The sequence below is a fragment of the Ovis canadensis genome, chromosome 9 (genome assembly GCF_042477335.2).
Source record: "Ovis canadensis isolate MfBH-ARS-UI-01 breed Bighorn chromosome 9, ARS-UI_OviCan_v2, whole genome shotgun sequence".
Lineage (NCBI taxonomy): Eukaryota > Metazoa > Chordata > Mammalia > Artiodactyla > Bovidae > Ovis > Ovis canadensis.
The window spans coordinates 53,910,580-53,938,319 of NC_091253.1; the positions used below are offsets into that span (position 1 = coordinate 53,910,580).

The following is a 27,740-nucleotide window of genomic DNA, read 5'->3' on the forward strand; positions in this document are numbered from 1 at the left end:
CTGCAAATGTAATTTAACTATAGGATTGAATTAGAGTTATTATGTTTCATGGAGAGCTAAGAAAATATTTTAACTAATTTATGATCCCCAGTTTAGACTCAAAGTTGTGGCAATCACAAAAGGTAGTTCTAAAAATCATTTCTGTAATTTATGTATTTGATGATGGTAACCATATGGAAGGACAAATAATGAGTCTAGAAATTAAAGAAATTCTAAGACTTTTTTGTGAAGATGATTCCTGGCCCACTTCTCAAATCCATTAATTCCTGCAACCATATTTCAGTTGATTTAAAATAATGTCAAGAAACCTGACCATTCTCAGCATCAAGCCTTTTATTCTTTATCAAGGGAGAACCCAAACTATTATTAAAATATTCACACCTAAACCAGCTTCTAAACAGCACTGCCGTAGCAAGAGAAATTAACACTGTTGTCAGAGATTAAGCCTGCCTTCTACTGTCCACAGGTGCATTCTAACTTGATAAAGGGAGATTTAATAGGGAGATAAAATGTGTAGCTTATGTTTTTACCTTATGCTATTAAATGTATTTGTCAGTTATCAAATATACTGAGCCACAGGTGAAGAAAATATTTGTTAAAGAAAAGGTGATTATATCGTTTACCTGGAAGCAATGCATTTGTTTGTGAAAGTTTTCCTGTATTTAAACTAAAAAAAAAAGAGGGGAGGTGTTCAGTGGCTGAAAAGGCCAAAAATAATTATAGTGGTTAGTGATATCTGTAATTTTTAAATTTAATAGAGAAGTCACCTGCATTAACTAAATGGGAAATACTATTTGGGAGCCACAGTTGTTTATGTAAAACTAATATACAATATAAAAGTTCTAAAATTTCCTTCTATTTATAGACATAGAGAAAGGTATTTGAAAGCAAATTTAGAAGAATGGAGATAAAATTTGATTTTAAACAGGTGATAATGTGATAAAACCCAAATGTGTATCTTGCTCAGATATCACCTGCAAAATGTCTATAGTTTCCATTCTTTCCCTATTCAAAACGGAGTAGTTCGTTTAATAAGTGGATTCAGGCAGAGACATTTTCATAGAAAGAAACCAAAACCTCCCTTATTTGGAAACACAAGTACTATCTATATTCCTTATGAGTCAATTGGCTGAGATTTTTAAACACCCGATAATACACTTTCTGATGTACATTTTCTTAAAATGCAAACGGTCCTGCATCTATCACACGAGCAAACAGAGAGAGCCAGGCTTTGAATGCTCTAGATAAGAGATTGTATTAACATACATTTTGTCTTTCATCCATTCAAATTCAACTTAATTTCAGTGAACAGAGGAAAAAGATGTATTAACGTGTACATTTCAGAATACAGATTTGCAGAATAGGATAAAATAGTGCGATGCCAATCTCAGGATAAACATTCTTTAAGGAGTAAACATGAAAGCTGCTTCTTGAGGAAACAGGCACTAAAGGTTTGATGAATACACTATTTAAGCAAATGCCCAGTTGATCAGGGTATGATGCAGTCAAGTTTGCATCCAAATCCAAGTGAAGCTAACAAATGAAGAAAATCTAGTGGATTCTAAGAAAAAAAAAAGGAAACACTTTTGGTTCAGAGGGGCTCAAAGACATTTAGCATATACAAGCTTAAATACCATTGATCAAAATTGTAGAACAATGTAACCCATTCATAAAGATAAATTCTTATTTATAAATTCTCTGTGAATCTGACAAACTCTGAAAATTAGAGATTAACTACTGCTACCATTATTTTTTTAATTATTTTTCTACCACACTTTGCAATCAACTTTTCTGCAAGATTAAAGAACAAAAATTTGGTGGTACTTGACCAGGCCAGGATTCAAATAATGGTAACATATTATCAACACCAGAGCACACAATTGGCTGTGCTGGCTCAGACAGCAACATTACTGAATCACATTGACTTTATCATTCTAGAATAGATACTTTCCCCCAAGCTTGCTCAAATCAGCAAAATGTTATATATCATTACACTACATTCTCAAGATATTTTCCAAAATGTTATATATCATTACACTACATTCTCAAGATATTTTCACAAAGAATACATATCTCTATGAATGTGTTTACGTTCACAGAAATGTCAGGATCCCAGTGTCTAACATATCCTTTATGAATTTCAAGATACAATTTAGTTCAGATAACCTTCAAATTTACATAAATCTTTTGACACGCTAGTAAGTATGTGGAATGGTTATCCTGATGACATCAACATTAGCAAAATCTTATCTTCCCCCAGTTCTAGCCTTTTCAGAAATCAAACAGATATAGCAAGAGAATCTTCATGTTTGCAACATTAAGACTTTCATGGAATTAAAATTACAAAGAACTTCCAATGAACCACATATATGGAAGTAACTCATTTTAGCAGATCTAATAACTATTTTACAGGAATTCAGAGCCAGCCTGGGCAGCAGTATATTAAAAGCTATTGCCAATCACACACTTGCTATCATGCACTGAATAACAAGATATAATCTTTGAATTATATACGTACAAGATTTTTTAATGACTAATCAAGTTATGTGGCCCAGCCAACAAATATTACATATTCACAATAAACATTCTGCCTTTATTAGCCTCTAATTAAATCAAGAGTGATCCATTGGCTCAGTTGTGTTTGTCATCTCAGCATCTTGACTATCCATCTCTTCGGGCTCCTCCACGGAACTTCCCTTTTGTGCTTCTGACCTTTCAGCAAACGCTGCTTCCAGTGCCTCTGCCACACAGCCATCGGCTGTTTCTATATTCAAATTTTCAGTGTCACCAGTTGGAGAAAAAGATTCAGGTAAGCCAGTCTGAAGACTACCAGACTTCACAGAAGAACTCACAGCTTCCACTTTCTTTTGAGGAGGATCAGATGGTGACTGCTCTGTACTCTGATCCCGCAAGTGCTTGTCCATTGACGCCTGAATAGAAGACACCATTTCCTGCAATTTTTTCCGCTGGGCCTCAACCATATCAGGATCAAGCTGCCTGCTGTCTCTCATTGTAACTACTCCAGGAGCTATTCGAATAAGCTCACTGTTACTAGGAGCAGCTGTGAATACAGAAGGCTCTGTTTTAATGGAACTACTACTAAAGTCTGTCCCTGTCGTATGCTTCCTTACAACTGCAGTCTCCCTGGCTCTTGGGTCAATGTGTGGGGTACTGGATGCAGTTCCTAGAGAATGCCCTTTCCCCTGAAAGGCTGTTACATTGTGAAGTTGCTCGGATTTCTTTTTCACTACTCCACCACTACCTAGTTTTAATAACCCATGTGAGGGGCTTGATTCCCTACTTCTTGTAGTAGCCTCTGCTCGAACCTGACTTACAGCCTCTTTAACTAAATCTTCAACATCAGGACCAATGGGAAAATGTCCTGCAGCGTCCACACACAACTCCAGTCTATCTTCAGAAGCATTGTAGACAAAGGTTTTGCCAGGCAGATGTGGGAAAGTACAATGCTTGCCATCAGCCATACCTTAAGAAAGGAAAAAGAATTTAACACATTAAAATCTTACTTTAAAGGTGAAGTAAAGACAATTATAATTGAAAGAGTAAACCTCCAATAATAATTTACAGGTAACAGCTTTCAAAACAAAATTAATTAGCAAATAATTTATTATACTTATTAACAGAATTTAATACATTACAAAAAAACAAAGAAATACCACCATAAACCTTAAAGTAGTTCCCCAGAGGGTCTGAAATATATATATCATTAACCTATTACAAAGTTAGGAAAGTTAGTCTTGAAACAAACAGCTGAGTTTAATAAAAACACTAGCACTAGTGTTAGTAAAGCATTTGCTTAGAGTAAAGCAATAAGAAAATGGACTTTCATTTAATAAAATTCAAATTATAAACTTTAAAAATTCCTATAAGGGCAAAGTGTTACATACACATGTTGCATAATACTGAATTAAAAATCATAGTAATTCTATTAAATTACAGAATGCCAGAATAAAAAGTTTCCTCTGTGTGTATATATGTATTTTTCACGAATATAAAAAGTATAACTTTCAAAGTAAGATAGTCCATAATTAAAGTAGTCGATGTGGGGGCATATTTAGGAAAGTTAACATTAAGGCTTAAGTATAATTGCAAAGACTTATGTATAACTGCAAGAACTGACATCTGGTCACAATAAATTAATAATATCTTCTTCAACTCCTCTGAAATAGCTGTATTTCATGTTACAACTCTTATTCTCCTCTGGCAGATGAGAACCACCAAAGTAAGAGTGAGCTGTTGATGCACCTCAAATGGCCCAGTGTGATACGCTTTCTCATAGTCAGCTGATGCAGCGGTATAGGGTAAGGACTTTAAAGCAGGCTTCCCTTCATTTTCCAGCTGAAGAGTTTGGTCTCACTACGTGGTATTTCGAATGTTTACACTTTTCCCAGCCTGGGCATAAAAAAGCTGCATATGTGTTTTAAGCGATCCAATATCTTTTTACATGTTAAGTTTGTACACTGTAAGTATACTCCAAATATGCAAAAATCAGAGTTTTCAAATTTTATGAAACCATAGATTTTTCTATGTTTAAAAAAATGAAATAGAGAATTTATAATAATATATGGGTATGTTTATAGCAAAATATAAAGCCAAAAGCAAACTAGTTTAAAATGAAGGAGACTGTTAGCAAGCACTACGGAAATTCAGAGAAGGGAAGGATGAGTGATATCTGGAATGCTTTGTGGGCATTAGGTAGTCTTAGAAGTATTAAGAATAGTTTCTTCCTTTCTGAAAAAAGCTACAGAATGAGAGTAAGTTCAAATAAACATTCATTTTGGTGGTAAGTTAAAGATCCAACGAGAATTTCCCCTTAGCAACATTACCTCTTAACAACATTTTTGGCAGAGAGAACTGACAAAAACAGATGGACAAACTTTAAAATCAGAGATGTCTAAATCGTACCTTTCAGAGTACAACCCTGAATTCAGTTTTACCTTCTACCAATCCCCTACCTCAGAGAGCTGTAAACCATGGCCTAGGAAACAAAGGTAGCAAAGAAGACAGACTTTTGAACGGTAAGGCCAGGGATTCCCTGAGGCAAAGGTTTCACACAATTATTTCAACAGAGAATAGCTACTGAGTCTCACTGTGCCAGGAACTAAAGTAAACCCTGAAGATTAAAAAATAAAACATAATTATTAGGAGATGGATATAAATAGATAATAACACAATCAGGTAAGTATAACAATGGCAGTACTTCAGTTCAGTTCAGTTGCTCAGTCGTGTCCAACTCTGCGACCCCATGAATCGCAACACACCCTGTCCATCACCAACTTCCAGAGTTCACTCAGACTCACGTCCATCGAGTCGGTGATGCCATCCAGCCATTTCATCCTCTGTCGTCCCCTTCTCCTCCTGCCCCCAATCCCTCCCAGCATCAGAGTCTTTTCCAATGAGTCAACTCTTCGCATCAGGTGGCCAAAGTACTGGAGTTTCGGCTTCAGCATCAGTCCTTCCAATGAACACCCATGACTGATCTCCTTTAGGATGGACTGGTTGGATCTCCTTGCAGTCCAAGGTCTCTCAAGAGTCTTCTCCAACACCACAGTTCAAAAGCATCAATTCTTCAGCGCTCAGCTTTCTTCACAGTCCAACTCCCACATCCATACAAGACCACAGGAAAAACCATAGCCTTGACTAGATGGACCTTTGTTGGCAAAGTAATGTCTCTGCTTTTCAAGATGCTCTCTAGGTTGGTCATAACTTTCCTTCCAAGGAGTAAGTGTCTTTTAATTTCATGGCTAGAGTCATCATCTGCAGTGATTTTGGAGCCCCACCCCCACCCCGAAAAAAGTCTGACACTGCTTCCACTGTTTCCTCATCTATTTCCCATGAAGTGATGGGACCAGATGCCATGATCTTTGTTTTCTGAATGTTGAGCTTTAAGCCAACTTCTTCATTCTCCTCTTTCACCTTCATCAAGAGGCTCTTTAGTTCTTCTTCACTTTCTGCCATAAAGGTGGTGTCATCTGCATATCTGAGGTTATTGATATTTCTCCCAGCAATCTTAATTCCAGCTTGGGCTTCTTCTGGCCCAGTGTTTCTCATGATGTACTCTGCACAGAAGTTAAATAAGCAGGGTGACAATATACAGCCTTGATGTACTCCTTTTCCCATTTGGAACCAGTCTGTTGTTCCATGTCCAATTCTAACTGTTGCTTCCTGACCTGCATATAAGTTTCTCAAGAGGCAGGTCAGGTGGTCTGGTATTCCCATTTCTTTCAGAATTTTCCACAGTTTATTGTGATCCACACAGTCAAAGGCTTGGGCATAGTCAATAAAGCAGAAATAGATGTTTTTCTGGAACTCTCTTGCTTTTTCCATGATCCAGCGGATGTTGGCAATTTAATCTCTGGTTCCTCTGCCTTTTCTAAATCCAGCTTGAACATCTGGAAGTTCACGGTTCACATACTGCTGAAGCCTGGCTTGGAGAATTTTGAGCATTACTTTACTAGCATGTGAGATAAGTGCAATTGTGCGGTAGTTTGAGCATTCTTTGGCATTGCCTTTCTTTGGGATTGGAATGAAAACTGACCTTTTCCAGTTCCGTGGCCACTGCTGAGTTTTCCAAATTTGCTGGCATATTGAGTGCAGCACTTTCATAGCATCATCTTTCAGGATTTGAAATAGCTCAACTGGAATTCCATCACCTCCACTAGCTTTGTTCGTAGTGATGCTTTCTAAGGCCCACTTGACTTCGCATCCCAGGATGTCTGACTCTAAGTGAGTGATCACACCATCGTGATTATCTTGGTCATGAAGATCTTTTTTGTACAGTTCTTCTGTGTATTCTTGCCACCTCTTCTTAATATCTTCTGCTTCTGTTAGGTCCATACCATTTCTGTCCTTTATCAAGCCCATCTTTGCATGAAATGTTCCCTTGGTATCTGTAATTTTCTTTAAGAGATCTCTACTCTTTCCCATTCTATTGTTCCTGACAGTACTTAATTCACTAATTACTTGAGGATTATATAACTCATGCAAAGCACATACCACAGTGCCTAATATACATCAGGCAGTCAATAGTTTTAATTTCTCTTAGATCAAAAGGTTTTGTAATTGCTTCCAGGTTTCTACTGTAAAGCTTTCCCTTGGCTATTCCTAGAAAGAATCATAGCCCCAACACATTTATCACAGTATTACTTAACAATGAAACAATGGAAACAATCTAAGCTTTCAACAAGAAGAGAGGGGTTAAGAGAACTGCGGTCTATCTATGTAACAAAAGTAATACGCAGCTACTAATACTGATATAAATAAGTAACCTATGATGCCTCAGATAGTAAAATATGCATGATGGTAAAATAGCAGGAAAGTACTGTAATTACAATCATGCCAAAAAATGTATGTATAAGAGGAATATTTAGCAATTTTAGGTCATGTTCCCCATTTCTATACTTTCTAGACTTCTTACACTGTTAAAAAACTTTAAAATATATATCAAAAAATCAATGCAAATACTGTGTTGTGATTAAACATAATCATTTAAGCTTTACATAACTTACATAGTCCTCTGAATTTTAGGAATCAAGGTACATTAAAATTTCTATATCTTATATCAACAATTCCATTGGACGTATATACCAACAGACATGCGTAATTGTATTTATAGCTACATTCTTTCTTACATCAAAAAACTGGAGACTACCTAAAATGAATCAGAACAATGGATGAAGTATATTAAAATGATAATAGAATACTTTGCAGCAGTGAAAATGAACAAACTAGTTGAGTCCATGAATTTGAATGAATCTGAAAAAAGAGCTGCAGAAGAGAAAGTCACAGAGAGAATGTACACAGCATAATTCCATTTTTATAAAGTCCAAACAAAGCACTAAACATTGTAAGGTTAGATACCTATAAAAGTATTAAAACTAAATTTTCCATTCATCTCTGCATTTATCTCTGTATAAACATCTGCAAGGAAACTTACTACAGTTTAAGCAAATTAATTTAATAACACCTTTCCAAACATAAACACTAGGAATATTAAAAGCTGATTTGTTATATTAGGCAATATGTCTGTTCAAACATAGATACAACCATCTATCTGTTAAGAGTGGATTTGAAAGTAAGAAAATTATGTTCTTTTTCAGTTTTTGGAGGGTAGTGGGTGTATGTTTTGGGGGTAAGGAGGGCATGTTACACTTTTGAGTCTTTGCTCATGGGATGAGGAAAATGATCTGTCAAACGAATCTGTCCTAAAAATACAGATAACATTTTACCACAAATATCAGATGAAATTATATTTGAAAGGTAAAATAATTTTCTGATGGTGGCCTATTTCAAATGGCTATGTGATGGTCAAAAAATAATTCTGCAAGTTACAGCTGGGATTAGCTAAGTAATTATTAGGTACCAGGCGTTGGCTAACTGCTTTATGTGCACAACCTCAGTTTATCCTGGTTACAATCCCAAGATTATCACACCTGCTATACAAACAAAGACACTGAGGCTTAGAAATCACACTGGACTAAGCAGTAGAGCCAAAATTTGACGTTAGATGTTCTTACTCCAGAGCTCTAAACTACCTCCTAATAAGAACAAACACCGCAGGTAACATTTGAAAAAAAATATATAATGACTCTACTGACATCTAACCCAAACAAAATTCGCCCATTTTTAAGTGTATAGTTTAATTTTTTTTTTTAGTATATTCAGAGTTGTGTAACCATCACCACAATCACTTTTAGAATAGTTTCATATTTCAGAAAGAAAACCTGAATGCATTAGCAGTCCCTTCCATTTCCTTCCCCCATCCCATTCCTGGCTCCAGGCAACCACTGACATATTCTCTAGGTGGACCTATTCTGTCATTTATATGACTTTTCGTGTAAGTGAAATAATACAGTATATGGCCTTTTGTCTCTGGCTTGTTTCATATAGCATATTTTTAAGGTTCATCCATGTAGACTGTTGGAGAAGGCAATGGCACCCCACTCCAGTACGCTTGCCTGGAAAATCCCATGGATGGAGGGGCCTGGTAGGCTGCAGTCCATGGGGTCTAGAAGAGTCAGACACGACTAAGCAACTTCACTTTCACTTTTCACTTTCCTGCACTGGAGAAGGAAATGGCAACCCACTCCAGTGTTCTTGCCTGGAGAATCCCAGGGACGGGGGAGCCTGGTGGGCTGCTGTCTATGGGGTCACACAGTGAGACACGACTGAAGCAACTTAGCAGCAGCAGTAGCAGCATGTAGACTGTATCAATACTTCATTCTTTCTACTGCCAAGTAGTATTTCATTATATGTATATGCCACATTTTACTCATCTCATCATCAGCGGATAGACATTTGTATGCTTTCCACTTCTGACTATTGTGAATAATGCTATTATAAACATTTGTGTACCAGTTTTGTGTGGACAGTGTTCATTTCTTTCTGGTACACATGTGAAAGTGAATTGCTGGGTTGTACAGTAACTCCATCTTAAATCTTTTGAAGAAACTGCCAGACTTTCTCCCCAAGCAACTATACCATTTTATATTTCCACCACAATGTCCTTGCCAATAGATCTTATTATCTGTCTTTTTGATGACAGCCTTACTAGTGAGTGTAAAGTACTAGCTCATTGTGGCTTTGATTTGCAATTCCCTATGGTTAATGATGTTGAGCATCAGTGTATGTGCTTGCTGGCTATTTATATATTTTCTCTGCTGCTGCTGCTACTAAGTCGCTTCAGTCGTGTCCGACTCTGTGCGACCCCAGAGATGGCAGCCCACCAGACTCCCCCATCCCTGGGATTCTCTAGGCAAGATTACTGAAGTGGGTTATCATTTCCTTCTCCAATGCATGAAAGTGAAAAGTCAAAGTGAAGTCGCTCGTGTCCGACTCTTAGTGACCCCATGGACTGCAGCCTACCAGGCTCCTCCGTCCATGGGATTTTCCAGGCAAGAGTACTGGAGTGGGGTGCCATTGCCTTCTCCAATATATTTTCTCTGAATAATGTCTATTCAGAGTCTTTGCCCATTTTTAATCAGGTTGTGTGTCTTTTTACTGCTCAGTTCTTTATATTTTGTATACAAATCTATTACCTGATAGACAATATTCAAAATCTTCTCTCACTCTGTGGGTTATTTCACTTTCCTGTTGGTGTTCTTTGCAGCACAAAACTTTGCCTTTTATCTACTTTTTTCTTTTGTTGCTTGTACTTTTGGTGTCATATCTAAGATTTTGCCTAATCCAAAAGCAAGATGTTTTATGCCTCTGTCTTCTTCTAAGAGCTTTCTAGTTTTAGCACTTATACCCATTTTTTACACATTTTGAGTTAATTTTGTATTTGGTGTGAGGCAGAGGTCAAACTTCATTACTTTACATGTGGATATTCAGCTGTCTCAGCACCATTTATTGATAAAACTATTCTTTCCCCCATTAAACTGTCTTAGCATCACAGCTAACATTTTTAAAATAATTTCAAACTGAAAACAAAAAACTATTTAGAAAACAATCAAGAGAATCATCCTCATACCACCCACCACAACCCTCCTACACACAAAAAACAACTGAGGGAAGTTATTTTCAGTTCTGTGAAAGACACTGCATAAGGACCCCAATTACTGGGGGCCTTATGATCAATTACAATTAAATAACAACTTAAAAAAAAACACGAACGGGTATCAATATATTTCAAAAGGTAGAAAAAAGTGACAGATGAAAAGTTAAAAAGAAAAGGATGCCAAAAAAAAGGGGGGGGGGGAAGCAGGGGGATGCTCAGAGAGAAATCTATAGCTTTAAATGATTATAGTAGAAAAACAAATTTTAGAATCAATAATCTAAGCTTCTACCTAAATAAGCTTGGAAGTACAAATTAAATCCAAAGCAAGCATAAGGAAGGAAAAGGTATACATAACAGCAGAAATCAATGAAAATGAAAATGAAATCAGAGAAAACCAATGAAACCAAAGTTGTTTCTTTGAAAAGATCAATAAACTGATAAATCATTAGCTGGACTGGTCAGCAAAACAAGAAAGGCAGAAACTGCCAATATCAGAAATGACAGAACTATAGACCTTACAGACATTAAAAAGACAGTAAGACAGTATTAGAAACAACTTCATGCCAATAAGACTACTAACTTAGATGAAATGGACAGATTTCTTACAGGCAAAACTAACAAAGCTTATTCAAGAAAGGGATTAACCTTAAGAGCACTTTATTAAAAAAAATTAAACTCACAGTTAAAAACTGTCCTATAAAGAAAACTCCAAGAACAGATGGCTTCACTGGTGAATTCTACCATTTAAGAAAAAAATAATATCAAAGCTATAACACTTCCCAGCTCTATTTTCTGAAGCCAGAATTACCCTGATTAAACAGTCATTACAAGAAAACAAGAAAACGAGATGGTTAGATGGCATTACCAACTCGATGGACTTGAGTTTAAGCAAGCTCCACGAGCTGGTGATGGATAGGGAAGCCCGGCGTGCTGCAGTCCATGGGGTTGCAAAGAGTTGGACACAACTGAGCAACTGAACTGAACTGACAAGAAAACCACATACCAGTATGCCTCATGAATATGCTCACAAAAACACTCAACAAAATACTAGCTGTTGGAATCCAGAATGTGATGTTGGTTCAACATTCAAAAATAAATCAATGTAATTCACACTATCACCAAACTAAAGAGAAAAGCCTTAAAATGTTATTTCAATAGATGTAGGGAAAGAGGATCTGATAATATTCAACATCCATTCACAATACTATGAAATCATTAATGAACTGATAAAGGGCATTTCTGAAAAACCTACAGGTTTGAATGCTTTCCCCCTTAGACCAGGAACAAGGCAAGAATATCTACTCTCAACCCAAAATACAGTAATCCAGACTGTGGTATTGGTGGAAGGAGAAACATACAGATCAACAAAATAGAAAAGAGATCCTAGAAATAGACTCACATGAATAAGGTCAACTGATTGCTTTAAAAGTAACTTTACTGATTATATAATTCACCTTTTGCAAGTGTCTAATTCATGGTCAATTGATTTTGCAAGTGTCTAATTCATGGTCAATTGATGTTTGAATACAAGTATCCAATAATTCAGTGTATAAAGTATACCTTTTCCAACAAATGGTGCTGGAGCAACTACTGGATATGTACACACACACACACACACACAAAATGAACCTCATCTCATACCGTACAACATATTTAAAAAATCAATTCAAAATGGATCATATACCTACATATAAATTAAAACTATAAAACTTCCATAAGAAAATACAGAAGAAAATTTCTGTGACTTTGGATTAGGCAAAGATTTTTGGATAGGACACAAAAAGTATAAATCACAAAAGACTATTAAATTGGTTATCAAAATTATAAACCTTTGATATTCAAAAGATAATGCTGAAAGAATGAAAAGACAGGTTATAAACTGGGAGAAAATATATCCAAAATACTTATCTGATAAATGATATGTGCCCAGAATATCTAAAGAACTCTCAAAATTCAATTAAAAAAAATTTTAAACCAATTTTAAAATGGGCCAAAAAATAACAAGATGCAAATAAGCACAGGCTCCCCTGGTGGCTCAGACGGTAAAGAATTCACCTGCAATGTGGAAGACCTGGGTTTGGAAGATCCCCTGAAGGACGGCATGGCAACCTACTCCAGTATTCTTGCCTGGAGAATAATCCCCATGGGGTTGCAGAGTCGAACATGACGGTCGACTAAGCACAGCACAGTACAAATAAGTACACAAAAAGATGCTCAGTATCAGTTATTAGAGAAATGCATTTTAAAACCATTATGAGAGAATAATATAAATCTATTAGAATAGTTTTAAAAATAAACACCGATACTACCAAGTGCTAAAGAATACAAAATGATCCAGTCACTTTGGAAAATGATCTGGAACTTTCTTATAAAGATGAGCATATACTTACCACATGACTCAGCAATCCCACTCCTAGGTATTTAGTATTTACCAAAGAAAACTGAAAACATCCGTTCACACAAAGACCTGTACACAAATGTTTTCAGTGGCTTTCTTCACAGAAGCCCAAAACTAAAACCAAACTAAATGTCCTTCAACTGGTCATAGGATTTTTAAAATGTGATATATACACACAATGGAATACTACTTGGCAATAAAAAAATAAACAAAAATGAATAACCTATTAATACATGCAACCAGACAGATGAATCTCAAGCATTACATTAAAAATTGAAATTAACAAAAATTTTTGGTAAAGAGGCAAGATGATAAATATTCTAGGTTTTGCAGACCATATAGTCTTTGTCACAACTGTTCAACTCTGCCAGTGCACTGTGAAAGCAGTCCTATATAAGCATAAGAGTGGCTGTGTTTTAATAAACTTTATATACAATAGGCAGTGAGTCTGAAATAGCCCACAGGCAGTAGTCTGCCAACCCCCATGTTCAATCAAAAAGCCAGATACAAAAGATTAAACTATATGGCCCTATTTGTATGGTGATATGAAAAAGGAAAACAAATAGGGACAGAAATCAAATCAGTGGCTGTCGGGGCCTAGGGACAGAGGTAAGGGATTAATTAGAAGGGCACAAGGCAACTTTTTGGAATGGTAGAAATATTCTCTATCTTACGTGTAGTAGTGATTACATGACTGCATATGTTTGTCAAAATTCATATGCCCATGTACCTAAAAAGGATGAATTTTATTATATGCAAATTATGTTTCAATTATCTTGTCAAAGAAAGGAAGGGAGGGAGGGAGAAAAGAAGCAAGCCAACTGGCCATTTTCTGGTCCCTGATTCAATAAATCAAAAGAAAAAAAAAACACTTTTTTTTAAACAATCAAAAATCAAGGGAATTTAAATACTGCCTGGTGATATTTTTAAAAACTATTGTTCATATCTTTTAGATGTGATAATGGTATTAAGGTTAAAAAAACAGTTCTTACTTTTAGAAATACATACTGAAGTCTTACAGATGAAATTATGTCTGAGATTTATTCTGAAACAGTCCATTTGAGAGGGGATGGATAAAAATGTACTGATAATTACTGAACCTGGGTGGTAGGTAAATAGGGGTTCATTACATTATTCTTGCTACCTTTATATGTGTGAACATTTCTACAACAGCCAAATTGGGTTTTGTTTTTTAACACGGAATAAAAAGTACATGAGAAAGAAAAAACATAAAATAGAGATTATGCACTTGGTCTAAAGAGGTCAGGTAGGTAAAAAAGTGAGAAAGCCAGACTGATAAAAGTCAGAAGCCAAAAGCATTCACATTAAATCTTTGAAAAAACATATGGTGTCTAAACATACACACTAGCAATCTCTCTCTTAACACCTTAAAACTCTGAAGATAACAGTTACACACTTGCACATATCTTTATAAACAATACATATACAATGTGAAAAGAAGTTATATATAAAGTGAATTATTTCCTAGACTCCAGAAAATACTGAGGTATATAGTAATCACAGTCCAACACAACAGCAGCAAAAAAATGCTGCATTATCTGATTCTGGGATGGACACTAGCACTGTAAATAAACTGGCCTCTAATTCCACAATTTAAATGAGAAAATAGGAAAAAGAAAGTGATAGGAGATTTTTAGTAATATTATAGCAGAAAATAGTTGACCCTATCAGGATAATTCATTCTAACTAGGCAGACTGATAAAGAAGAATATATACCCTAACACTGGAAATCATTTTAGAAGAATATTATCTGAACTTTCTTAAAACCTTATAATAGCTTGAGTGGAGATATTATCCAAGAATAAAATCAGAAAGCAACTATACCCATGGTTTTCTTCATAATATTGTAGAATACGCCACCCTGCTGGAACATGTGAGGAAGACCTTTTGCATAAGACCATACATCTTCTCCTGTAAAATAAAAAGATACAGTATTAGCAGAAAACCAGAGAGTTCAACCCAGGTTTGCTTTAATATGGATGAGCCTCAAACAGAGATTGTAAGGCAGATATTCTAAATGAGCAATGCAGTCTAGTATAATATATCATCTAGGGAGCAATGTGAAATGAGGGACTATGGCTCCTCTAAATGCGACAGCCATTGCCAAGTGCTGTCACAGAAGAATATAGGTCCAATGGTTCAAGAACAAATGGCATTTTAAGAGAAGCCAGAAATCCAAATTTCTAATGTCAATTCTCCCAGTTTTTAAACACAGGAACTAATTCAAAAATGACTTTAAAACTGCATGAGTCAATACTGGGCATATTAAACAAAATATACATGAAGACTCAATCCAGTTTAAAGTAAATCAGTACGCAACTATGGACTAGAACAACAGAAAAGGTTATAGAAAGATATTTATGTTTTAAAGTAGAATATAAAAAATATATTCTATATTTATGTTAAAACTAATAAAAGCAGATGGAAAGGGCTAGGGAGTAAAGCAAATAGGTAGACTGAAGATAAGTAATTAATGTATTTTGTTGTTCCAAAGTTGACTTTTTAAAACAGACATTTGGTGGGGGGGGGGGGGGTGGGAATGATGAGATTTAGAATAAGTATCAGAAGCCCACAAAATAGCCACAAGTAAACCACCATTTCACAGAAACATATTTTTCAAGAACACCCTTTGAAGTGCCTATTATCAATAAGAAGTTTCAAATAAAAAGTTAAGAATGATAACCACTATCCCGGAAGTTAACAAAGAATGGAAGGAACATAAAAGTTATTTTGGTTTGTGGAATATGGTTTTTTTGTGTGTGTGTGGTTTCATTATTTTCTAATCTGATAAAGTATATGTAGTACTGCTTTTATACTCAAGACTTTTTAAAGTTGATTTTTACTAGAAGATGATATTGTTGGATCTGAGCTTTGAATGGAGGTTATGATGATGTGAGTTAAGCATTCTGTACCTACAATCTCTCAGAGCTCTAACCCCTTCCCACATTCATAAAAAGGAATATGAAAATCTGCATGGGAGTTGGTGAAAATATAAAGTTTAAAAGTATACAACAAAGCCTAAAATATATAAAAAGCCTCAGCACTTAGCATTTCCGTTAATTAGAACATTTGCTTACACATAAACACTTCATTCACTAATGATACAGTGCAACCAGAATATGGCAATATTTAAGGGTGAACACAGAAGTTTAATTTAAAATTTTGAATATTAATAAGAACCGCCAAATATAGAAGATTAACAACTCTGTCAGAAGTTCTGACTGCTGAATTTATCGTTGAACTTTACTTGGATTATTTCTCTGGTGGTAACCTTTCATTTAGTTATTATCAATGTTATCTTAAAGGTACTTAGTATTTTATAAAATACTCTAGGATATCGTCAAATATTCTAGAATATCAAAGCATATCAAAAATTTTATGGTAGCACTTAATTATTTGGTCCGAATCTAGAAATGAAGTGAAGCTGCTCAGTCGTGTCCTACTCTTTGCAACCCCATGGACTGTAGCCTACAAGGCTCCTCTGTCTAAGGAATTTTTCAAGCAAGAGTACTGGTGTGGGTTGCCATTTCCTTCTCCAGGGGATCTTCCCGATCCAGGGTCGGAATCTAAACATGTGCCAAAATAATAAACTGCTCAGAACTGACCACCCAAATACTAGTAAGAAAAATGTGTCTTAGTACTACTTTATAAACCTGATGATTTCCTTACTTAAGCAGGCAGAACTCTAAAAAGAAAGAATTCTACTTAAGTGCTTATCAACCCTGTGTTTTCATCATCTCCCTAAGGATTGTTTTTAGCCATTATTTTCCTAATCTGCCTTCCTAATGACATCTGAATACTACAGACACACTGTTTATCTGGTTATGTATTATGTGTATATCCTACACTTGTTTCATTAAACAGAGTAAGATTTATTTTACCCTCCCCCAAGAACCAAGTTTCACCCCCTTCAGACTATATGGCCCCAGTAAGTATGCATACGCTATTGCTTTAAGGAAAGGATAGATACCATCTAAATTCCTCCCAGATGGCTCAAGTGGTAAAGAATCTCACTGAAATGCAAGAGCCTCAGGAGCTGCTGGTTCAATCCCTGCGTCAGGAAGATCCCCTGGAGGAGGAAACAGCAACCTGCTCCAGTATTCTTGCCTGGAAAATTCCACTGACAGAGAAGCCTGGCGGGCTACAGTCCATGGGAGCACAACAGTCGGACACAACTTAGCGACTAAACAACCACCACTCAGCTCTGAGCAGGTACCTCACATGGCTTCGTTTTCTCCTCACAACTGAGCCCTATTTCACAGAAGAGACAAGCTCAGAGAGTGTAAATCATTCTCCCAAGATCAAATAGCCATTAAGTGGCAAAGCCTGGGTTTGAATCCTGGGTACATTCTACAGCTTATACTCTTTCCACAGTTACTAAACCGTTGCTGCTGCTAAGTCACGTCAGTCGTGTCCGACTCTGTGCAGCCCCATAGACGGCAGCCCATTAGGCTCCTCCGTCCCTGGGATTCTCCAGGCAAGAACACTGGAGTGCGTTGCCATTTCCTTCTCCAATGCATGAAAGTGAAAAGTGAAAGTGAACTCACTCAGTCGGGTCCGACTCCTAGCAACCCCATGGACTGCAGCCTACTAGGCTCCTCGGTCCATGGGATTTGCCAGGCAAGAGTACTGGAGTGGGATGCCATTGCCTTCTCCGGACTAAACCAATACTAAAGGTCAATCATGTTAGAACAAATTTGGCATAACCATCAACACACTCTCTTCTTATAGAAACCTACAGCATCAACGACTGATTGGAAGAAAAAAAAAGGCAAATTATTGCCTTTGGTGTTAATATATACACTTCCACTGAAGTCATGTTTGTTGTAAAAGAACCAAGGAAAGGGACTAGAGATCAGAAAGCAGGAACTGTGACACAGCGTAAGTCTCCCATCAGTCACGGACAGTTCCGCATCCCTCCTAGAACTACCCTGGTTTAGGCCTGTCTCCTGCCTGAAGGGCTGCCACTGCCTCATCCTTGGTTTTCACTTTAATCTTCTTCTCCCCAAGTCCCTCCTCCACACAGCCTTAAGAGTTAAACCTTTAATGGTTCCCCCATACGATAAGGCAAAAGGTCTAGTCTCTTTTCATGGCATATAAGTCAGCCTAAGATTCCTTGTCCTCACTCTCGCCTCACATCTCTCATTAAATCTTGATTTACACAAAGCAAACCACCAAAGTGCTCCATTTCCCCAAAGGCCAATAATAGCTATGCATTCTTTAAAACTCAACTTAGGTGTCACTTCCTCTAGGATTCTTCAGTGGTGGGTAGGGAAGTTCCTTCCTTGCTGCTCCTGAACACCACAGCCCTGGTCACAAGGCAGGCTGAACTAACTTTTCTGTTTCCCTTTCTATATCAGAAGCTTTTCAGAGTCAGGAAAAGGTCAGTGGCCCATTCGACTTTCTACTTCCAAGGCCTGGCACAATGCTGCAGAGACAGGAGCACTTAGAATTCATGTAATGAATACATAGTATAAATGAGGCTTTTTCTTTTAATAATGCCTGAGAGGAGTCCATGAAAAAACTTAGCTTAAGCACTATAATGACAACTCTTCTATAATGCTATCTGGATAAAATGTTAACTAATGGTACTATCTGTATACTTCTTCATGAATTTAATAAAATTATAGCAAAAACAAAGGTAAAGACTTTTAGGTACAAACTTGGAGTTAAAAAATAAACAAATCACAGTAATGTAATGTATATCATGGTGACCATAGTTAATAATACTGTATTTGAAAACTGCTAAAAGAGTAATCTCTAAAAAAAAAAAAAAGCGGGGGAGGGGGCATGAGTAGAATTACTTTCTACCATTTCACTGGAAAGCAAATTCTTAGAGAAGAGGACTAGTCTCATAAAGCATCTACCAAATGTTAATTCATATTCTTCTGATAGCCTCCACTTATTTTAATTCAGCTGCTTCTTCATAGTACAATAGTAAAATACTTACATTGAACATACTGTGCATAACTGTACAAAAAAAGACTATAACACAACCATAGAAAACCTCTGTTCATACCCTGTCTTCCTCAAATCCTTCCTAATAATCTTAATTCTCCCACCTGACAGTAGTTATTATATATGGCAGTGATAGTATGGATGATTTTCCCTTTGGTTGTCTAATTTTCTTCCTCTTTAAAAAGAAATAAAAAAAAATAAATAAATAAATAAATAATAAAAAGAAATAAAAATTTAAAAGAATGTTAAAATAATTTTTTAAATGATTTTTTTCTAGATTTTAGAAAAAAAATCAGTTAATCACTAACAACAAAATAATGAAGCTAAAAGTGAGTTTAAAAGGTTATCATTCCAATTTTCTAACTTTAGATATTTAAAAAGGCAATTTGAAGTTTCTACTTGGCAATTTATAAAGCAAGTAAGATTTTAAAATCTAACATATATGTGAAAGTTATTAAAATAAGAAAAACAAAATCAATTTTGAAATACTATTTACAGTCCCCCCTCCCCAAATATCTAAGTTAATTCTGAACTCGAATACCTATTACCATAAAACAAACTGACCAAAATGTACATTTAAACTAGGAACTTGGGGCTGTTTCTACTAGAAAAAATTCTAAAGGTATTCATTAGCTGAAAAAGTTGTTGCCATCTCTCTACCCTTCCTGCAGATTCTGCCATCTAAAATTGTCTCTACCTTGGTGGCTCAGAGGTTAAAGTGTCTGCCTCCAATGCGGGAGACCCGGGTTCAATCCCTGGGTCAGGAAGATCCCCTGGAGAAGGAAATGGCAACCCACTCCAGTATTCTTGCCTGGAGAATCCCATGGATTGAGGAGCCTGGGGGCTGTAGTCCATGGGGTCACAAAGAGTTGGACACGACTGAGTGACTTTACTTACTGAAAGAAAAGTGGAAGTGAAGTTGCTCAGTCCTGTCCCACTCTTTGCAGCCCCATGGACTATAGCCAACCAGGCTCCTCCATCCATGGGATTTTCCAGGCAAGAATACTGGAGGGGGTTACCATTTCCTTCTCTAGAGGATCTTCCTGACCCAGGGATCGAACCTGGGTCTCTCGCATTGTAAGCAGATGCTTTACCGCCCACCATCTACCTTACCAACTGTCAAAACCATTTCTAAGAAAGGCATGCTTGTTTCTCTCCTTGTATTCAGTCCCTTATGCATGTCTCAGTGTAATCATCAGCATTAAAAGATATATTTATCACACACATACATGCACACAAACCTAACTGTGTGGAAATGTGTACACAAACATACAGAGTCTGAGTCTCTGGGGAGTAAGAGAACTATTGTATTCTACTCCCTACATAAATGAGTTCTTTGAATTTTTAAAAGTAATATTATCTTATAATTGAAAAAATATGAAGAAAAAAAGAAATAGAATCATGTTTAACTTAATCTTCAAATTAATTATAAAAATCACCATTTATAATATACATATTTACCTTAAGATACATCTATATGCATTCCTTTTATTCAATTTTATAACTGTTCCCCCATTAGAAATATGCTGTTTATAAATCAATTAGAAAAGTTATCTGATAGTATGTTAAGAATAATAGATGCATTAAGTAATATCTAGATTTGAAAGTGTCCTTCACCCAATATTTGAAGAAAAAATTCAAGAAGCAATAATGATATTCAGACTCCAAGTCATCTTAAAAATAAGTGCCTGAATACCAGATGCGATTCTGAAAATACCCAAGGCAGCTACCACATCAAGAAGTACTATGAAATTATGAAAAACTGTGTTAAAAAAAAAGAAGCTGTGTAATTTAAACTTGTATATTAAAAACTCATGCCATTCTTTCAGGAAGATAGAAAGTAGTTTCTCAACTCCTGAAAGGATGCTAATCTTCGCAGTAAAGTGGAGTACATATAACAAGTAGCTTAATTCCATCAAAGCAACTCTGACAACGTATGTATAAAACTCCCATAAAACTGACCAACTGTTTTTCACAAATCTGTCTTTATCTCTTGAAAAAGAAAATTAATGAAAAGTTTTGTGGAATATAATACTAAAAAAAAAAGAAATTAGCCTAGTATTTACAGTGGATAATGTACTGTCTATCATATCTACCACAAAAAGCTGGCCTGTAAGAAAATTTAATTACATATTTTGAAAAGCCAGCGTTAGAGTCACTCACATATTGTATAAATAATGAAGAGAACAGTGTAAAAAACTGTTTAATAACATCCAAGTGGTCTGGATAAAGAAGATTAAAATCTGTGAAATATTACAGGTAAGAACACTGTTATTCCTTTTTTAACTAACGTTAATCATTAGATTCAAAGTGACAAGTTCCATGAACTGAGCAAAAGACTGATGCACTCACTTACTGTTTTTATACAAATAATAGATATAAATTCTATTTAATAAATATCCTACTTAAAAAAACAATAGAGAAACCCCATGTCTCTGGCTATCAAGAAGTCAGCCTATTTAATGAGGATACACAATCATTATACACACATATATACATATATATCTTATATCTTTATAGCTTTTATCAACAGGTCTCCAGCTTCCTTTTTCTCTATATATAAAAATTATAAATCAAAGCTATAAAAGTATGGGAAGTCCTCAGTTGAGACCCTACAGGTAAATTTACGGAAGGCAAGGATCATGTGTGATTTATCTTTGTATCTACAGCAGTCTCTAGCTCATAGCAAACATTTTGCTGAAAGAATCTGCATTCATTCATTCAACAAGCATGTACTTAGCACCTAGTAAGTGTGAGGGCCAGTACTAGGTGATAAGGTAGTAAGTAAACCAACATATAAAATCAGGAAAACTTGTAACAGGTGCTATGAGGGAGATGAACAGGGTGCCATAACAGAGGGAACCTACTTGGAGTGGCTTAGCAAAGGTCTCTGAAACCCTTACCCCTGGGTAAGGTGGTCAGGAGGAAACCTCTTTTAACAAAGTGGTATCAAACCCTAAGCTAAATGAGAAGGAGCCAGCTATTTGAACAGCAGAAAGCTTGATGAGCTATTTGCTAAACTAACACACAGTAATTCACAATTTCTGCACTTTGAAATTTACAATTTTCTTAGTAAACCCTGTCATTTCCCATTTTCCAGCCCTCTCCAATCTAAACATCAAGAGTTGCCAGCACTCATTCACATAAGGTTGTGTGTACTTACTTAGCTATCCCCATACTGAGATTTTTTACAAACATAACACTTTTAAGAAAATCTTCCCAGGAATTCCCTGGCAGTAATGTGGTTAGGACTCCATGCTTCCACTGCCGCATAAATTCAATCCCTGGTTGGGGAACTAAGATTCCACAAGCCCCACAGCATGGCCAAATAAAGAGAGTATCTTCTACATAATTCAAATAGAGTTATGAGAGAATTAGAGGTAGAAAACTAATCCTTACAGAGGGACTAATATACAGGCCAGGCACTGTTTTTGTATTTTAAAGCAGAAAGTCAAGTAATACCACCATGAAACTAGCAAAGCATTACGCTTAAATTCTGTGTCAGGAGTAGAAATGGGAGAGTTAATGAAATGTGTGGGTTTTTAAGGGCAGCAACATAAATGCCAGAGGTGGAAAGAGAAGAGATCATTAACAAGAAGACATCATCTTAGTCAATTCCTCGCAGTCCACAGTCCAGTACTCAGACACTAAGGTCCAGAAACCTCAAGTCAAACTCAAAAAGTGACTAACTGTAAACAAGAATTATATTTTACTGATTTTCATTATGAAATAGTAATATATTATTATGCTGGCCAGAATTTTAGACTACTGATCATAATCTCACCGGTGCCACTGCATTTTTAATCTCCATGGAGAACACAACCTCCAAATGAATATAAGCCTCACCTCACTGTCACCTCCACATCAATACTTACAATCAGGAAGCTAAATGAGTGATTAGACTAGAAGTTGATGACTATGGAATCGGTAAAGGGATACAGATTTTTCAGCCAGGCCACGGTGAGGACTGATCAAACAGTCCTGTCCCTCAAAAGAGATTACCTTTCAGTTACCAGAATTTTCATGAGCCCCAGTTGACACATCTTTCTCCTTTGTACAGCACTGTATAAACAGTGCCAAATTCTGCTTTTCAACTGTTTTTCAATGTTCAATGCTGACCATCCATTCCATTTCTGCTGACATAGCCTTTCTTTAGCTATGTTAATGTCATCTATTTAATTCAATCAAAAAACTTTCAAAGTGCCTACTACCTGCCGGGCACTATACAAGGTGCTGAGTATCCAAGGCTGGATATGAGCCACATCCTCTTCTATTGAGAAAGACCTCTCTTCCTGACCAATCTATGACCTGGAGATTACTGGTTTTTTAAAAACGTGCCTTCAGCATACATCTAAGTTTACCCATTCTGTGCTGGTATTATTTAATTTACAGAGTTCTGGGAGTACATAACTGTTACCTAAGTATCAACTACAAGAGGTAATCCTGTGTATAGGAAGCAACTGAAGGCCTGAGCAGTTAAGCAGCTTGCCTAAAACCACTAAGTTAATAAGTACTGAAGCCAGAATTCAAATTGTAGGACTTTGTGACTCCAGAAATCAGTCTTTTCCTTTACTCCACACAGTCTCCAAGAAACTAAAAACTCTTAAAAGACAGAAAAACGTAAAGTGCCCCTAGTAAGTACATTTCTTGACATATCCCCCAATTCAATAATTACGTCTGATAAAATAAAGTCAGCAATTTTAAGCTATAAACTGGCATAGATAGATCCCCTATTAATAGATTCCCTATTAACTAGGCCCCCAAACTTAAGCCAGAAATAAATTATCTTCATTTTGGAAGGTCAAGGCCCAATTCACTGATATTTAGTACTCAGAAAAGACAAAAAAAAACCCAGATCACTTTTTTACTTGAAAGATATCATCTCAGCAAAAATAAGGCCCCTCTAATATGTAATATATTTCAGTTTTACTTCTACTTTAAGCCTCAATAAAACATACTAACAGTAATTTAGAAACAGATTAGCCAATAAAAATAATGTAAAAAGTACACCATTGGATCATTTCCCAAATCATTTAAAGCTTTAAATCACCTATTTGGTTGACAATATATTTTTCTTTATGTTGAATTATTAAAAAGAAATGCTTCTTAAGGAATCCCATTAACATCTACCTCTGTTTATTATGTTTTTCATCAGTTATAATATAATAGTTCATTATAACTGATGGCAAAGAGTCACCGAGCAAATTACTTAAAACACAAATCCTGATGTACAAATAAGAAAAAACTGATGGATTGGGAAAGGGAGAACAGGAAATGGATAAGAAATTATTAGGTGGGAGTGCAATGAGCATGTAACCCAGAAACTGCAATTCATCAAACAGGAAGTCCTGAAATCACATGACATACAGGAAAATGAAATTTAAAAATAAATGACAAGGGACAAGGTGTGCACGCTCGAAAGAGCCAAAGGGGTAAAAAATGGAAAAGGCTGTAAATGGAGTTATTACACTACGATTTTTTAAAAATAACAAGCAATACATTACACTTAAATAATCTGGTGACAGTAAGGGACTACTTTCACTTTCTTAGTTATGTTTTCCCAGTATTTACTCAACAGAGAATCACACTAACATCTATCCACTGTCAAAAAACGAAAGAAAAGAATTTTCTTCTAAAATATATAATGTCTTTACACTGACCAGATTTTTTTCCACAAAGACATGAGAAAAACTCAGTATATTACATTCACAGTTACGAAACACCATCTGAGTTAAGCTGATCTTACCCATTAACGTTGCTAAAAGACACAAGGAGTACATTTCTTTGTCAGCTTGCTCCTGAAGCTCCTTAGATGGCAGCCTGCCGGCGACAGCACTATCTTCTGGTTTCACAGTGTGGGCCGAGTGGGCAGCAGCAGACTGACCCCCTTCGGCTTTACTTTTCAGAATCTCGATTGTGATTCTGTCACCATGCTGTAAAGGAACTGGCTCCTTTTCCATTCCTGCCTGGGGTGGCATTAACTCTTTAGGAGGAAAGCCGTATCGAATACACTGTAAATATGGTGGAATGTTGAATTCTCTGGCTATGCTTTCCTGAAGTTCAAAAAAGGTTGTTGAAGACTTAAGTGTAACCATGGACTGCCGTCCGTCATTAGTTGTGATTCGGATCTTTTTCTCCTTAGAAGTGGTTGGCGAATAGGGAGCCTTGGTAGGGGTGGCAGGTGCAGAGGATGGGCCATCACGAACAGTACTGGGAGAAACAGTCCTGGGCTGCCCCTTCTGTTCTTGTTTTAACTTCTCTGTTTTCCGTTTCTGCATTACAGAAGCCTGTTCCGCAATATTCTGTTGAATAGTTCTTTCAGTTTTACTCATGTTTAACTCCTCCTTGTGCAAAGTTTTTGCTTTCTGTCCAGTAAGAATAATTTTAGTTGGGAGCGGGGACTCCGACTCTTGTCCTTGTACATCTCCAAATCTTTGGGCATGAGCACCATCTATATTTACAGGAGTATAATCATCAGGATTCTTTTTGGCAGTCTGATGCAATATAGTGTGGACAACTTTCTGAACTAAGATTTCACTCCCGAATTCACCTGGAAAGTGCTTGGTAACAAGTTTCATCGCAACGTCATATACATTGCTATTCAAAGATGCATCACTTTCATACTGGAACCAATACACCGTTTCTCGGACCACTCTTCCACCCCATTCCAAAGTAATAGGAAAAGCTTCTGGTAGATTGTCATACTCTTTCCCATCCCAAAAATGTTTGAATCCACAACCACATTTGCCACCAGTGGACCTGGAATTAGTTCTGTCCCCATCCAAATACACAATAGACCCATCTCCTCTAACTCTTCGCACAGATGTGCCATGGCACCAATTACAAGCTGTAAGGTTACTCAAGCCGTAGTCTGGTACCAGGACATCTCTCACTGAATCATATGAGCAAACCAAATTGTTCAAGGGAAAGCTATAATTTTTGTCAGGCCTCAGCTGTCCATGAGTACTTTTTGCCAAGTTATACAGTTTCCCTCCCGGAGCCAACCACTCTGGAGGAACATGAAGTTCAGAAAGGGCACCACAGAGCAAACATTTGTGAAGGCGATTATCCATTACTGCTTTTTTAGCAGCTGCTGTGACTTCTTCAGGCTGAACTCCTATCACCCCGGTCCTCCTGTAGAAATACTGATGGACATCAGCCACCAAACTAGGATGGATACCGTGCTTGTCCATAAAGACTTCTTCCATAGCAGCAACAAGCCGAAGTAAGTATTTATCCTGCAAACTTCTGTCTCCTCCAATAACGCAACCACCATCCTCCTCAAGTTTGATGTACTTCTTAATGAGGTCCTGAGGCACACCCCATGCTTTAGGAAGCAAATTCATAGGCAGTTTAGGCAAAGCAGCCCCTTTTATGCCTACCAACGGGATATAATGGTTTCTACCAGAGCTACTCCAAGCGATACAGATTGGTTTGTTCAAATGACCATCTCTGCCGGTGCACTTCTCTGCAGGGATGAGCCCTGGCAGAAAGGTGGCTGAATAATCACCAGAGCTTCTCATGCCACTGAGCGAATCTAACAAAATAATAGGGCGATGAAGCACATTGGCGAGGCCAAATATGTGGATGTTCCGCAGACCCAAGGGAACCCCCTCAGGCGGTACAAACAGAGGGTCACACTCGTTGATAATGTCCTCCCACTCAGCAGCATCAATGAAGTCATGGAACAGCGCTTGATACCGGGCCAAGTGCTGCTGGAAGTGCTGTTTAAGATTCTCTCTCAAGGCATGCCAGAAGAGCTCCCGGCCCACTAGGGCCCGGGACACAGCATGCACCAGGCAGTGCCCGTCCCCGTCCACATGCACGGGAATGAGGCATTCCTGACTTTTATTGGCCCGCTTGATGTCCTCGAGGGTGTCATGCAAATACAGGAGGCTTCCGGAGCGGTCCTTGCCGTAGCCCACCGTGTTGACATGCTCCGGTTCGATGAGGAAGGCGCGGTCACCCAGCAAAGCGCAATCGAACAGCTCGCCCTGGTTCATGTCCCGGAGCAACTTAGCCCGGCCAGTCTGTTTGTCCATTCCGTAGCGAGCTAATATGGGCGACAGCAGTTTGCAGTGGTAGTTTGAAAGGCCCATCACCTTTACCAGTTCCGTGTTCTTCTTGGGTGCCCCCGTCACCCCGAGCAGCGCGTTCCGCAGCAGGTTGTGAAGCACTACGTCCGGGTCGGTCACCTCCTCCACCCCCAGCAGCTGTTGCTGCTCGTGCCGCTGTCCGCACTCGGTACACTCGATGCTGACGGAACCGGAGGCCGGGAAGAACAGACGCGCCTGGCACTTCGGATCCGGGCAGCTCCCGGAAAGGATTCTCCGGTCTCTCCGCTTCGAGAGCCCCCCCGGAGTCGCCGCCGCCGCCGCTGCCAGAGACGGCGGAGTCTGCGGAGCCTCTGGGGGAGGCGGCGGCGGCGGCAGCGGAGGCGGCGGCGGCGGCTGAGACATAGCTCTCGGCTCTCGAGTCTCGCTCCGCGTCCCAAGCGACCCTCAAAGGCTCATAGCCCAGACCCCCGCCGGCCCGACTCGGTCTCGTCCAGGCCCAGGGCGAATCACTTTCCTTTCCCTACCAGCTCCTCCTCCTCCTAAGCGAAGGCGGAAGCGCCGGACGTTGTTTCTCTTCTTACTTCTCCACTGCCGTAGCCGTTGCCCCGAACGTAACGGCCACCACCCTACCCCGCACTCACACTCACTCACTCTCGCTCTCTCTCCCTCAGACACACAGACATACACGCCCTCCCTGAGACTGCGCAGGCGCAGCTTTCACTCTGCCCTCTGGGAATTAGAGTCTTTCAGCCTTTCGCCTGGCCGTCAAGTACTAGGAGCTTGGGTCCAC

The 27,740-nt window shown here is 37.8% G+C and overlaps 1 protein-coding gene across 1 annotated transcript; it reads right to left on the reverse strand.

The window, feature by feature from the left end:
• Positions 1-315: 315 nt before the first annotated feature.
• VCPIP1 (valosin containing protein interacting protein 1) lies at positions 316-27,740 on the reverse strand. The gene is made up of 3 exons (XM_069600138.1): positions 24,640-27,740; positions 14,760-14,846; positions 316-3,484 (listed from the first exon to the last, which is right to left on the reverse strand). The coding sequence occupies exons 1-3, from the start codon at positions 27,350-27,352 to the stop codon at positions 2,613-2,615; spliced, it is 3,672 nt and encodes a 1,223-aa protein (XP_069456239.1). The 5' UTR covers positions 27,353-27,740; the 3' UTR covers positions 316-2,612.